This window comes from Lipotes vexillifer, unplaced genomic scaffold (assembly GCF_000442215.2).
Source record: "Lipotes vexillifer unplaced genomic scaffold, Lipotes_vexillifer_v1.1 scaffold821, whole genome shotgun sequence".
Taxonomy (NCBI): Eukaryota; Metazoa; Chordata; class Mammalia; order Artiodactyla; family Lipotidae; genus Lipotes; species Lipotes vexillifer.
This window is the reverse complement of record NW_006799328.1, coordinates 550,935-567,085: the sequence shown is the minus strand read 5'-3', so window position 1 is coordinate 567,085 and position 16,151 is coordinate 550,935. Positions and strand designations below refer to the sequence as shown.

The window sequence follows — 16,151 nt, the reverse complement described above, 5'->3', positions numbered from 1 at the left end:
ATAAGTATCAAGTAAATGCTTAGCACAGTGCCAGTCATAAGCCCTATATTTATACCGGGTTGTTATAGAAATGATCTCTCATAATAAAGTTCAATGAAAACTGTCATTTATTTCTCCTTCAAACAATGAATTTTACCACCAATGTCCCAGAATGTAACACTTTGAAAAATTTACTCAAAAAAATTAAATAATAAATGGATATCACTTTATCTCAACCTACAATGTACCAAATATCCTCTCCAGAAATACAATTAATCCTATTTAATACTATATCCAAAATGGTCTGGCCTAGAATTCCCCCCCCCCAGTTTTATCCACTGCTTACCCACTGTTAAAGCTCTCAAAAATGACAAATATCCCCCCCAATAAACAGGTAGATGCTATAATCCAAAAAGAGAGTTTCATACCATCACAGTTATGGAAAATGCTTGCAACCAGGTGCCTTTCAAATTCCTTCTACAGCAGTGTTTCTGCCTCTCCAAGCAGCAGGTTCTCCAATTCTTCAAAGTTCTCTTTCTTACTGTTGAGCACCAGTTATCCAGAATCCACACAGGTATCTTAAATGATGGTTGCCAACATGAAATGCCAGGACTCTACTATCTGCTTCCCCACCTCTGTAGTGGAGTTGTAAGGATCAGAAATAGACCCCCCAATTTACAAACACACACACACATTCTTTCAACATATTTATATCCACTGCCTCCTATGTGCCACGCATACTTGTACTCATTCACTCTACCTATCACACACTTGGCCAAGTAGTCAGTATAGGTATATGTATAGGTATTATGTATGTGTGTGTAGGTATATGTACATACACACATTGGGATGAAATAGATTCAGAACTATATAAAAAACAAACAAAAGGAAACAAATTTGAACTTCTTACACAGGCATGGTTCTGACAGAGAACTTCTATGTCTGTACATGTTCATTTTAGTGTAAAAAAATTAATCACCAGGGCATAATAACAACTGACATACCGCTCACGCTTAGTATCAGACACACAGAAATCTACATTTCTATGAGTTCCCATGTTGTGGCCAGAAATAAACTCTCAGAACTCCTGTTAATACAATGGTTTATTTATGTTTCATAGTAAAGAGAAAATAGAACAACTGCTACTTTCAGCATTTTCTGCTGACAATTTATATTTCCAAAAGCAAACACACCTGGGACCTTGCCCATCCAAATCCATTTAATAATGCCTTTGAAATGGTTGTATAAGTACTAAAGTTCTAAAAGTGCAAATTATTTTTAATTTGGGGAGAAATCAATAGATACAGAAAAGAAGGCAATTTCTCCATGTATGTAACAGCCATTTGATTCTAAGAATAAACTACCACTTAATAATTGGTAAGAGGAACTCACTGGCATCTTCAAAGGACTACAAGTTGACAACCCTGCTGTATGGGAGCATTTGTATTTATAATTAATACCAGTTCTATAGAGCAAAAGCCAGCCTCTGAATGAATGCACATAATAAATGATCACCAGTGAAAATCACAGACATCTATGAAACAATCTTACTGCAGTATCTAAGTGAAAAGCCCAGCAGAGAAACAGGTATTGTTACAGACATTTTTTAAAGTCACACAGACCAACCAACTTAGGCAAAACATTAAAAGAGGGGCAAAAATATTCTTCCTTTCTAAGTCTGAGCAATTACTACCATGGTGGGGTGGGAGGAAAGCTTATCAAGGGGGATTTTTCTGTTACATATGTTTAACTGAGAGAACCACTTTAGTGCACAGAGTTATCAGATTTAGCTTTCCATATGCAGCTCTATGCCATTATAAATATTAACTTTCTCTTCAGAAAGATACTCCAAATTTATGTAATATGGTATATGGTCATACATACTAAATTATATGACAGTGAAATTAGAGTTTGAAAATATTACCCTAATTCATCTCAATAGCGAATTGCTACAACATATTATACTTACTGCCTCTTTAATTTCACAGGAGAAAACATGTATCTGAAATTCTTCTGAACCATGGGAACTCTCTGTAAATGCAAAGCAATTGCTCTCTACTGTCCCATCATGTCCACGTGCACAGAATAACACCTTATAAATTGGAAAAGATGCTATCTCCATGTTGTTGGATTGGTCTATGATTCTGCAGAACAGTGATGAAAAATGAGATAAAATATCAAAGAACAAAGGCAAACACTTTTACTATGCCAATAACATACAAAATAATTATCTTAAAATCACAAAAATAAACTGGTACTAATAAAGCAAGAAAACAATTATCTTCATATTTTTGCTATACACACACACAAACACACAAATTCTTCAACTTCTTTTGACAATTACTTCATTTTTGTGTCCTATGATCGAATTCATTTACTTTCAAAGCCAAGTATACACTGCCTGGTAAAATCGATGTCACGCATCCCTAAATGCTAGTCTTGTTCTGTTACGGCAAGAGGAATGCCAGTAAAAAATAGCACAGACCATCTCTGGAGAGTTCATTTCTATTTAAAGCAGCACCTGTAAGTTTATCCAAGTCCAGGTCATTCATCGTTCAACAAAGACTTCTCTTACCCTGAAAAAGGTCAGAGTGGTTCCAAAGATAAACTTAACAATGGAATTTAAGAGGTAAAAGGAGTTTGTGGGACTTGGGAGCAAATATTTCTCTGACTTTCCTTGTACAAATCCTAAGCCCTAGTTTGATCCAAAACCTCAAGACCACCTCAGGATCTCAAACTGTAGAACTGAGGGGGACCTACTAGGATTAGAGAGGCAAATCAAAACACTAAGTCTTTGTTAAGGTATGTTTGGCACTTTGAAACTCAATAGATACAAATAACAAAATGCCTTTTACTGTTAAGAGATATCATACAAACAATATACCTACAAAACGCTTTCCTGAAAAAGTCAAAGCATTTTTACCAAAACCTTGTAAATTTATATTGCTATTATTTTGGTACTTAGAACTTTTCTCACATTCTAAACTTCAGAGAATGAGGCAAATCAGAAAGGGTTTGGAAAAAATTAAATCAGTCTTCAGAGAATAGTATAGGTTCAAGACACGTTCAACCTAATTTCCCAGACCTGGTTCATTTATTTGTTCATTCAGCAAATATTTACTAAAAACCTGCTATGGACTGATACTGCTCTAGACAATACTCTCAGACAGAAGCTGTAGCAGGAAAAAATACCAATAACCTGCCCCCATGGAACTTATATTCTAGTGAGGAAGATAGACAATAAACAAATAAGCAAATATATAATATCAAGTCAAAGAAAAGTTCCATGAAGGAAAAAAGGCCCAGGAAAAAGAAAGATGGATAGTTATGATATGATCAAAGGAGGATTCTTTTGACAATTTGGCAGTTTCTTACAAAACTAAATATACCCATACTATAGAATCCAGCAATTACACTCCTTGGTGTTTATTCAAATGAGTTAAAAACTTATGTCTACACAAAACCCCGCACACAGATGTTTACAGAAGCTTTATTCATAATCGCCAAAACTTGGATGCAATCAGAATGTCCTTCCATAGGCAAATGGAAAAATAAACTGTGGTACACCCAGACATGAGCATATTATTCAGCACTAGAAAGAAATGAGCTATCAAGCCAGAAAAAGACATGTAGGAACCTTAAATGCCTATTATTAAGTAAAAGAAGCCAATCTGAAAGGGCTACTTATTACATGATTCCAACTATATAATTTACTGGAAAAGGCAAAACTATGGAGACAGTAAAAAGATCAGTGGTTGCCAGCGGCTGCAGGGAGGGACAGATGATCAGGCAGAAGGCAGGAATTTTCAAACAGTGAAAGTACTCTGTATGATATTCTACTGGTGGATACATGTCATTATATATTTGTCCAAACCCATAGAATGTACAACAACAAGAGTGAACCCTAAGGTAAACTATGGACTTTGGAAAATTATGTCAATGTAGGTTCATCAACTGTAACAAATGTGGGGACTTCCCTGGTGGTCCTGTGGTTAAGAATCCGCCTTCCAGTGCAGGGAACGTGGGTTTGATCCCTGGTCCAGAAACTAAGATTCCATATGCCGTGGGGCAACTAAGCCAGCGTGCCGCAACTATAAAGCCCACATGTGCACTCTGGAGTCCGCGCACCACAACTACAGAGCCCACGCGCTCTGGAGTCCGTGCACCACAACTAGAGAGCCCGCGCGCCACAACAAAGAGCCCACGCACCTCAACGAAAGATCCCATGTGCCGCAACTAAGATCCAACGCAGCCAAAAATAAATAAATAATTTTAAAATAAATTAAAAATTGTAACAAATGTACCACGTGGAAGAGGATGTTGATGGTGAGAGGTGTGTTTGGGGGAGGTGGGGGGATGCACATCTGGGATATGGGAAATCTCTGTACTTTGTGCTCAATTTTGCTGTGAACCTAAAAGTGATCTAAAAAATAAACCCTACAGGGAGGAAGAAAAAGAAGCTTTCTTTTGATAAAAAGGTTTCTTGAGGTGAAACTGGAGAGAAGTGAAAAAGCCACTGGAAAACCAAGGAAAGCTTGTTTAGGCAGAGTAAAGAGACTACACAAAAGCCCTGAGGTAGGAATCCTGACTGATAGGCCCTGAGGCAGGATTCATGACTGCATTTGAGAAAGAGCAAAGAGGCTACTATGACTGGAATGTAGCAAATGAATGAAGTGAATGAATGAATGAAGTAAATGTAGTGAAAGAAGTGAGAGAGCAAAGGAGGGAGGGAAGAGAGGGGAGAAGGGCAGAATATCAGGTCATCAGGGCCAGACATGGTAAGAATTTCAGATCATCAGGGCCAGACATGGTAAGAATTTCAAATATAATCACAAGTGTGATTGGAGGCTACTGGAGGGCTGAATGTAGGAAAATAACAGTTATCTGATTTACATTTAAAGAAATTCAAGGTTCAGATGACATTAAATATTATTCCTAGTGAAGCAAGTGAGAAAAAGCCATTTTGCTTCTTTCCAGTCTGACGTAAAGAGCCTGAAATCTAGGGATCACTCTAGTTTTCTGAACCACTGTTACATGACAAGGTGAAACACAAATCATAGGTATTTTGACAGTTATAGTTGCATTTATAGTATTCTAAGCAAATTTTACAAATGCCCCTTGCAAATAAGGAATACAGTCTAAACCTAAACACGTTTACTTTGCATGGCTACAGAGTAAAAGTGAATTCAGAGTAAGTCCAAGGCCTCACTTATGATAAAATATCATCACCACTACCCAAAAAAACTTCACACATGTCTAAGGGGGTAACAAAGGATTAGAGCTTACCTCACAGAACCTTCTGGAACATTTGGCACATACAGAGTAACAGGAAAGGGGTGCTGACTGGAAGATTTCATGGTTGCCATTGCCCGTAAAGCCTCCACTTCATTACGTGGGGAAGAAACCTTCATACATCCTAAGTAGGTCAGTTTGTTAAATAAAACACTATCTTCTTCAGGTATTCCACTTGGAGAAGATGGTCTGGGTGTAGAAATTTCTGAAGAAAAAAAAAAAAGAAACACTCAAAAGTTAATATAAAACTTCACAGTATAATTTCACCTATTGCCCCAAAACAAATGAAAAACTGCAAATAAAATTTAGGTCTCTCTGTGTTTTCATTTCTTTTAATGTTTATCCTACATCTTAACTTAGAGTTCTGGAACTGGCCATTTTGTACTTCAGATCTCTCAAAGTATTATCTTACTTAGCTATGACTTCTTTAGAGGAAAAGAAAAAACAATTCTAAGCTTTGTATTTTAAAAAATCAAAAATATGGAGTTCAAATGATATAAAACAATAAGGAGAAAAGACTACACTAAAGACAGTGTGAATTATCCTAAAACTAATAAGAATTAAACAAAACTAAAATCAGTTAAAAGTGTCTCTGGTAAAGATCCTGCATAGCACCAAATTTATTAATCAGCCTAAATTCCTCAGCAAAAGTCAACAATGTTAAAAGGTTCCATCTCATACTAATACCAATAAAGTCAAGCTCCTTATTTTTCTCCTTCCTAGCTTGCTGGCTTCTATAAAATACGTATTTCAATGAAAAATTTTTCCTCAAAATAATTATTTTGATGAATTATCCTATGATTGCTTCCCCCAATTCTTTAAAAAAAAAAAAAAAAAATCCACTCTAATTCTAAGCACAGCATGCATGTAGCAAAGTCCCAACTGTGGTTAAACAGTATTTATCTGCATATATCAGGTAGTATAAAGCTTCCCCTCTGCCACTCTCCCCATCCCCACCTAAAAACCCACATTCAGCTAATCTCCAACTCTTCCTGCTACCCACATCTACGCTGTACAAAATTAAGCAGCCTGTCTCACCCAAACTAGATCCTTGTGACATGCTCTAACTCTCATTACCAGGATTACACTTACAGGATATTAATAAGTAATTCACAAAAGCGATTCCCAACCTCCCCACTCCAGCTCCCAAATATTATACTAAATCATGCACCCTTCACCACTTTTTTTCTATTGAAAAACTAAAGCTATTCAAATGAAGTACTTCATCTACCATGTTCCTCAATCACTGAAACATGTTTTTTCCCCTTTTGAATCAGTTCAATGTATATATTTCAAAAGGGACATATAAAAAACTACAAATACATTGTAAGGCCGAATACAAACATGTTTAGAATATACATATATGCATTTTTGTTAATTTAGCAAGTACTTATGCAAAAACAATTATTTGCAAGATCATATGGTAAAACTGTGCTTTGGTGACTGATGAACACAGTAGATCAAGTAGTTCAAATTTTCTAACGTATGTGTAATTGGAATTCTACAAAAGAGAAAAAGGTGGGGAAAAAGCTTTCTGAAGAAATAAATGTTTTACAAAATCTGTGTAGCTCACAGATTCATGAAACTCTGTATACCCCAAATACGAAAACAATACATAAATGGATCCCAAAAAGACAGATGACAAAATTGTAGACAAGACCATTAAAGTAACTATTATAACTATAATAGAAGAATTAAAGAAAAACACCTAACAAAAGAAGGAGAAAAATGGAAGACAGAAAAAAGAACCAAAAGAAATTCTAGAGCTAAAAAATGCAAGATCTGAAATGAAATATTCCCTGGGTGGATATAACAACTAATTCTAATTTGCATAAGACAACAAGAATATTAAACAAGATCCTTGGGATAAAGGAAAATGATACTAGAGGGAAACTGAAGAGCACCAAAAGTTATAAATATGAGGGAACGACTTTTTCCTTGCCGTTTAATTTCTTTAAAATACAGCAGACTGCTGGTCATCCCCATTTGGAAATCTTATTAATCAGTATGTCGAAAACTGAATTCATTAGATGTACACTCAACTATTCATGCCTTGAATAACTCTTGAATCCATCCCACTTTTCTTTGGCCCCACAGTCATTACCCAAATTACTACAGCAGTAACCTCAAGTCTTTCTCTCCTCCAATTTATTCTCCACACTGCAGCCACCAAGATCTTCCATAAAGATGAAAGAAAGAGGGACTTTCATGGTGGCACAGTGGTTAAGAATCTGCCTGCCAATGCAGGGGACATGGGTTCAAACCCTGGTCTTGGAAGATCCCACATGCCGTGGAGCAACTAAGCCCGTGCACCACAACTACTGAGCCTGTGCTCTAGAGTCTGTGAGCCACAACTACTGAGCCTGTGCTCTAGAGTCTGTGAGCCACAACTACTGAGCCTGTGCTCTAGAGTCTGTGAGCCACAACTACTGAGCCTGTGCTCTAGAGTCTGTGAGCCACAACTACTGAGCCTGCATGCCACAACTACTGAACCCCGTGGGCCTAGAGCCAGTGCTCCACAACAAGAGAAGCCACCGCCATGAGAAGCCAGTGCACCACAACGAAGAGTAGACCCCACTCACTGCAACTAGAGAAAGCCTCCGTACAGCATCAAAGACCCAACACAGCCAAAAAATTAATTTATTTATTTATAAAAATAAATAACTAAATAAAATAAAATGCCAAAAAAAAAGATGAAAGAAGAGAGAGAGGGAGGGAGAGAGGGAGGGAGGGAGGGAGGAAATAAACAGATATACCACGCAAACACTAATTATAAGAAAACCAGAATGGCTATATTAATATCAGAAAAATCAGACTTCAAAACAACAAATAGTAACAGGAGAAAAAGAGACAATTCACAATGATAAAAGGGTCAATTTATAAGGAAAACATAATTTAAAAAGTGGCTATGCCCCTAATACCAGAGCTTCAAAATACTTGGAGCAAAAACTAGCAGAACTGAAGATCCTCAAACTGAACCAGTCAAATTGAAGTAACAAGTCTGCTATAACTTCTATGTATTAACTGAAAACACTGGGCAGAATATAAAAGTAACTACCTTAGGATTTTTTTGTTGTTGTTTTTATTTTATTTATTTATTTTATTTTATTTATTTTTGGCTGCATTGGGTCTTTGTTGCTGTGCGCAGGTTTTCTCTAGCTGTGGCGAGCAGACTACTCTTCGTTGTGGTGCACTGGCTTCTCATGGCGGTGGCTTCTCTTGCTGTGGAGCACAGGTTCTAGGCGTGTGGGCTTCAGTAGTTGTGGCTCACGGGCTCTAGATCGCAGGCTCGGTAGTTGTGGTGCACGGGCTTAGTCGCTCCGTGGCATGTGGGATCTTCCAGGACCAGGGCTCGAACCCGTGTCCCCTGCATTGGCAGGCAGATTCTTAACCACTGCGCCACCAGGGAAGCCCAGGACTGTTTTTTTGTTTTTTTTTTTTTTAAAGCAAGTAACAACAGACAGATTGGAGAGAGGTCAAAACTTGAGGAACTACCAGTATAGTACTGAATTCCCTTTTACATTTTTTCATCCTTTATATCCCATATTTGACCTAAGGGCAGCCCAAGTTGCAGAACTGTGCAGTGAGCAACAAAACTGTGAGAGAAATCCAATTTTTCTGGCCAAAGGACAGAAAAAAAGAGTCCCTGTAAACCAGAGACCATTTGGGGAATTATAACTTTTTTTTTTTCCTCTCTCTTTTTTCTCTCCCAGTTCTACCACAAAGCCAGCCCCAGTGTTGGAGCTGCACCACTATGTGGGAAGTGGGGCTGGGGGGAAAGGATGGAGTGCTTGTAGCATATGCAACTCGAGGAAAAGGAACCTCTCAGTGGTTAGAACACCCAAACAAAGGGGCTTGGCTCTTGCGGTTCAAAAAGGAAAAGGAAACCTCTGTTATTTTTTTTCTTTCTTTTCTCTCAACACTCTGTCCTGAAGTGAGAAACCTGTCTTTCTACGCAAGAGAAGGAAAATGGGCCCCAAGAAGCCAGAGAGTATGGGGGAAATCCTGAGGAGGAGAGTTGGAGAAGGTAATCCCCTAATTTTGTGTATGAACTAACACAAGTCTTGGGTTCACCACCATGCTATACATGTGTGGAACAGACCAAAGAAGCATAGCAAAGGTTTTGGAATTGATTGACTTTGGAACCAGAAAGCAAGAGAGAACTTGCAGTCTGCATGTAACCAAGTGGACTGCCTGCTAAAATAAAACAAAATCAACATTCTTCAGAGGATTTTACCTGGAAACAGAATCTCAAAATGTAAGTTTTAGAAAGCCTGGAAAACAATTCAGTTACTCAACTAACAAAAAAAACAAAAACAAAAATAGAAGAAGGTGACCAATTGTCAAGGGAAAAGCAATCAACAGATACCAATCCCAAAATGATGCAGTTGCTGGAATTATCAAACACTTTAAAATTGGTATTATAACCATGCTCTATGACATAAAGGTGAACAAACCTGGAATGAGTAAAAATATTAAAATCCATGGCAGAGGAACAGAAAATGTAAAAAGGTGAATTTAAGACCAGAAAAATAGAATATCTAAAATTAAAAATTCACTGGATGGGCTCAAAAGAAAGGAGATAACAGAATAGTGAACCAGTAAACTGGAATACAGATCAACAGAAATTTTCTAAACTAAAGAAGTGAGAAAAGAAAAAGATTGGAAAACAATGAAAAGAGCCTCAGGAATTGCAGGACAATATGAAAATATCTAATAGTTTTGTTGTCTGAGTCACGGGAAACGAAAAAGACTATGCACAGAAAAATTTTCTAAAAAATGTCTGAGGGCTTCCCTGGTGGCGCAGTGGTTGAGAGTCCGCCTGCCGATGCAGGGGACACGGGTTTATACCCCAGTCTGGGAAGATCTCACATGCCGCGGAGCGGCTGGGCCCGTGAGCCATGGCCACTGAGCCTGCGCGTCCGGAGCCTGTGCTCCGCAACGGGAGAGGCCACAACAGTGAGAGGCCCGCGTACCGCAAAAAAAAAAAAAAAAAAAAAAATGTCTGAAAACTTCCTAAATTTCATAAAAGATATAAATTTACAGATTCAAGAATCTCAGTGAACACCAACAAAGATAAATTCAAAGAAAACCACACCCATATAATCAAACTGCTGGAAAACAAAAATATTGAAAAAAATATTGAAAGTAGACAAACAGCATGTTACAAATAAGGGAACAAATAAGTGATTCAAATGACTGCAGATTTCTCATCAGAAATGATAGAGAAGAGAAGACAGCAGGACAACATCTTTAGAGTATTCAAAGAACATTGCTCCATAGAAATCCAGGGGTTAGGTATATCAATGGAGGTAAAGGGCCTACACCCTGCCCCATGCCCTTTTTTTTGTTTTGTTTTGTTTTGGCCGAGGCACACACTATGCAGGATCTTGGTTCCCTGACCAGGGATCAAACCATGCCCCCTGCAGTGGAAGCACAGAGTCTTAACCACTGGACCACCAGGGAAGTCCCCCCATGTTCATTTAAAGTTATATGCTATAATTACTGGGCTTTGACCTAAAACTGTATGTGATTTTATTCTGAGGTTCAAGATTTCCAAAACTATTGATGATGACAAACATTTTATTTGGTACTTACTTTGTGCCAGGCATTTTACAAAATACTTTATATGGATGGTATCATTTAAACTTCTAAATCCCTATGAAACGGGTTCTATTTTATCTCTATTTTACAGATGAGATAACTGATCATTAGAGAAGTTGAATAACTTGTCCAAGCCGCAGGCAGAGCCTGGATTCAAATCTAGGCCTGAACTCCAGATATCATGTCTTAGCCTCTATGAAAGGTCTAAAATAGAATGAATTAAAATCAAAATGAAGTTTATTCTGCCATTATAGAGTACCAGCTCTTCAAGGGAAGGAACTGTTCTATCCTCTTTTTATTCCCAGCACTTATAACAAGTGTCTAAAAGATTAGGCACTCAATATATGCCAAATGAATTAATCAGTAAATAAATGAAATTTTTTAGAGCTAGTGGTCCTTTTAGCGACCAATTAATGGCAAACACACATCATCTCTGGGTACCACTTAGATCCTATCTCATCCACAACTAAATGTATCATAACTGCACCTTTCATGTAGACAAAACTCATGACTAGTGGAAATCTGAAGTTAAGCAGGCAAATAGCAAAATATTTTATCAAGGCAACACTTTTAGATCTCATTAAATCACACATCGATGTAAGAAATTCATATCCTCCTAAATATAAATTCAGTCCTATTCCAGTCATACTTTTGAATTCCATCATCCCTTCCTTAGCAGAAAGATGCAAAGAATAACAAAGAGCATGAGAGAGAAGACTCATTTATATATCCACACAGTATTTTAGTACATTACAGTAAATTAGTAGATTCCCTGTAGAGGTGAATCCAAGTAGCCAGGACATACGATCACCAAATGACAAAAACCAACAAGTTATCATGATGTTTAAACAAAAGCCCTTATCTATCTAAATTTATCACTGGCAAATTACATATCTTTAATATTCACTTTAGCCCATTTAAATCTAGATACTTTCCAGACAGTCCCTTACCTTTGAAGTTACGTGTCATTTTAATAGACCACAACAATTCTGTTAACAAAACTGCAACTATGAAGAGGCAGCTGAAATGTCTTCTCATAGTTCTTTCAGGCTGCTATATAACAAAATATTTCTCACAGCTCTGGATGCTAGGAAGTCCAAGACTGAGGCTCTAGCAGATTTGGTGCCTCATGAGAGCTCACTTTCTAGACAGCATCTTTTCACTGTGTCCTCACACTGCAGAAGGCACAAGCTAGCTCTCTGGAGCCTGTTTTAGAAGGACATAATCCCAATTATGAGGGCTTTGCCCTCATGACCTAATAACCTCCCAAAGGCCCGACGTCCTAATACCATCACTAGGATTTCAATATATTAATTTTGGGGAGAACACAAAACATATGTCTTTTCACTGAAAATGAAAAGAAACAATATATAACAAGAAAAGAATGCTTTTTAAAAACTTACTTGTAAAGCAAAGTGGAAATTCTTATCCACTGAGATCTTCAGGGAAAGATACATTTTTTTTTAATGTATTTAATACAATGGGTGTTGAAAACACAAAAGTACATTATACATGGTCCCTATCAAATATGCTCAGAAATAAGAATATTATCTAGGCCATTGCAAAGGACAACTGATTCCAATAACCCATCAGAGCTATCAATACATGAGAAGATGAAGGTATTTCTTCCTTTTGATTCATCTATTAACCAAAAAAATAACTACAGGAATGTTGATGTCAGTATGCTTTGGGTTTGGGGGGAAGGCTAGGGATTTAAGAAATCCAAAAGATAAAAGCACAATGAAAAATATAATCTCTCATGTTCCCTCAATCAATAACTAAAAAAATTAATATTTTGTAAGGCTTATTTCCAATCTTGTGTACACACACACACACACACACACACACACACATAAAGTCCCCTTGAACTTAAATCTAGCCATGAATATGAATATACACTGAAACCTATGAGTCTTTATAATGAATAATTAAACTAGGGGCACTTTTAGGGACCCCCAACACATGGCAAATATCTTCTCTGAGACTCATTTAGCCGTATTTATTATGGTACTTTTCTCATTCAGATTTAAGCTTTTATGTATTAAAATGCAAGTAGCTTTTCCTTTATGATTTGGCTTTTCCTACCCTGACAATCACAAAAATATTCTCATTATTTTCTTCTTAAAGGTTCATTTTTCCCATTTAAATATTTGATTCACTAGGAATAAATTTGGGGTACAGTGTAAGGTAGGGCCACCGTGTTTCCACTGTGTAGCACTTTGGCCTATATCTACACTTACCCTACACGAACATTCAGAAATGGATCATGAGTGCCTTAAATCAATCAGGATGATCTCATCTCCTCTGTCAGAATGACTTACTGAGGTGTCTGAATATAACCAAGGCCTACACCTATCGGCTCATATCATTCCCCTGACTACTAGAAAATGATTCAGTTGGTCCAATCAGAGTAAAACTCACAACTTTTGTTCAATAGGTAAAAGATCAGAGCCTTTCTCTCGGTCACCAGACATGAACAAATCACCTAGCCTTACTTATCAATTTCTGCAGCTACCTACTTTGTGACCACAAAGGAAGCCAGTTAAGGAGAAAGATGACATGGAGAAGATCAAAGCTGAGTAGTTTACAAAGAAATACTACCAGAGCCCAGATCAAACCACACCTCCAGTGTTTAAACCAGGTGAAGTAGGAGTTGGGTTTGGTTTGGTTTGGCTTTTCCTTCATCCAAAACCATTTTGACTTACAAGCTGGTATTCCTACTATAAATCCTACTCATTCATGCACGTACATATTATTTATTACATTGTAATAAATACTTTTACAGTATTATTACACTGATGGAGTTGATATGTTATTTTACTTAGAATTTTCACAAATTGTAATTTGAAATAACTGTAGTCAAACTGAGTAAGAAGTCACATTATATGAAAGAATGTGTCCATTACACTGTTCTTTGATACCCAAGAATTTATTCATTTGTTCAATAAGTATTTATTGAGGGTCTACAATATGCCAAGTACTAGGGGTAAAAATGAATGCCCAGACATAGAGCCAATTCTCAAAGAACACTGAGACTGATTTTACAGGTGGAGATACAAACAGAAACATAAGAACCAAAGTGGGAACTGAAAAGCTGCTGGCCTTGATCTTAGAAAATGAAGCTAATAAAATTTTCTAATATTCATCTTAAAATTTTCATTACCACTTTATCCCATTTCTTTTATAGTTTCTAAGAGTTCAATACAGTACCTGTATTCGACGGATCCAAAATTAATTGAAGAGACGGCTTATTTATTTGGCTGGCCGAAACATCTCCAAATGAATGGTCTGAAATCTCACTGGAACTCGGACAATCAACAAGAAGGCTTCTTTGCCCTTTCTCAGAATCTCTCAAAATCTCTTCCATGGCTTTTTCCAGTTGTTCATCACCATTAGAAACTATCTACAGACAAAGCAAGACAATTCATTTCAATCATAACATGGTTCTGGAACATAATGAAAATATTTCATTTCTAGAAGAAATTTAAACAATAAAAAAATCTATTTAAATTTAAATATAGTTACTGAATACCAAGAATTTATACAACTGTACCTAATTTCATTAGATATATACAAAATCCTGAGTTATAAACTCAACTAAATTAGAGGATTATTAGTATCAGAAAAGGATTCTTCAGAAACATACCAGGCAGTTTCCAACTATATCTGATCTAAGATCTTATTTACAGATATTTTCTTTTCTTATTTTTTTCTTTTTCTCTTTTAGAAACGTATTCTAAAAACTGGGTAATCCTAAATTTATGGGTTTTTTTTAATTTATGTGTTTTAAAGAGGAAAATGGATACATTTAAATAGATAATATGTGGCACTGATATCATTTAAAAGGTCATTTTTTTTGTTATCATAGCATAAACATATTTCTGACTCCTTTACAAATTTTGCTTGAGCTGTCAAGGAGTATTGCTAATTTCCTTACACTTAAGTTGACTCATCTTCTTCTTAAAAGCAAGTGAGACACAAAGCCTAAGTAAATAAATGCCTTAAACACATTTATATGAAAATACAGAGTTAAATGAATTTAAATAGCTGTTTATTTAAATACAGATATTTGAATAAATTTAAAGAAATCCATTGATTAATAAAATTATAAAAATATAATCCTCAACATAATGTAAAATGAGTACTGAATCATCTAATTTTTATAAAACTTTATTAGATTGACTTTATTAGATTAACATACTAACATACCTTTGATATAATTAATATTAAATAAAAGTCATAAATAATATACAGCATTCTTGGCTAATTTCTCTCTTCCTATTTCTAGAGGGTGGTTATGCAATTCCCATACATGTTTTTCTGGTTTTTTTGGTTTTTTTTTTTTTTTTTTTTTCAAGTTAGGAAAGGCAACACAAAAAGAAAAAGGACCACATCCAAATAAAAACTCAACTGCTAAAATTATAAAACATATACTTCAAAAATATTCAGACAAGTGTTAAATCACATACTTGAATGTTACCAGCTGACTTAAAACATAAAAACCATAAAGAAAAGTGAAAATAATACATAACTACATACTTATATAATTATTTTTTTAAACCCAGCAGCAAGAGAGACAAAAATATCCACATAAATTAAATTTATGTAAGATTTAACCATTAAGTCTAACTTGCCAATTATCCTTTCTCTTCTTTTTTCCCTCCTATTCCTTCTTTCTGAATTCTAAAGTAAAAGATAAAAAACCGAAAGCAAAAACTTAAAAAATACACAAACCAAATAATTAGCATCTGGATAAATCAAACACTGATTCTAGTCTCGAGGTCAGTACTCAAGAAAAACCTTTGGATTTTATATATCTCCTGAGATAAGTTTCACCTAGTTAAGAATAATAATAATAATTTAAAATAATATCATTTGTAGAAAAGGGAAAAATACCTTCAGTTCAGGTTTTTCATCATCTTTTGTAGAAGTATCATCTGCATGCTGAGGAACCAAAACAAATTCTTCACTGTTCAGTGTAGTCACAGAATCCGATGACCCACTAATCTTCTGTAATGAAGCTCTGACCTCCATTTCAGTGCTGCAAACCTCTCTTCCCACATCCACCTGGTCAAAATCACAAGGAGTAAGAACAAAAATTAGTGAAGAAAAACATGAACTATTAAGTACCTGATCAATCTTTGGCCTTTAAAATTGGTTCATGCAAGGAAGAATTCTGCTGGCTAGATAATTATCTCAAAACGAGGGAGGCTATCTTCTTGGGCTGGGCCACAAAATGGAAATGTACCCTGAGTTTCCACGCGAAAAGAACCATA

The 16,151-nt window shown here is 36.1% G+C and overlaps 1 protein-coding gene across 1 annotated transcript in view; it reads right to left on the bottom strand.

Moving 5' to 3' along the window:
* Window positions 1-15,938, bottom strand: part of LOC103089250 (rab GTPase-activating protein 1-like) — a gene marked incomplete at its 3' end in the record, with an annotated part of 136,319 nt that extends 120,381 nt beyond the window's left edge. Inside the window, exons 1-4 of the mRNA XM_007471609.1 lie at window positions 15,772-15,938; window positions 14,086-14,278; window positions 5,266-5,476; window positions 1,949-2,123 (exon numbers count right to left, since the gene is read on the bottom strand). Of these exons, the coding sequence (XP_007471671.1) occupies window positions 1,949-2,123; window positions 5,266-5,476; window positions 14,086-14,278; window positions 15,772-15,909 (717 nt within the window). The remainder of the gene's footprint in view (window positions 1-1,948; window positions 2,124-5,265; window positions 5,477-14,085; window positions 14,279-15,771) is intronic.
* Between the last annotated feature and the right edge of the window lie 213 nt (window positions 15,939-16,151).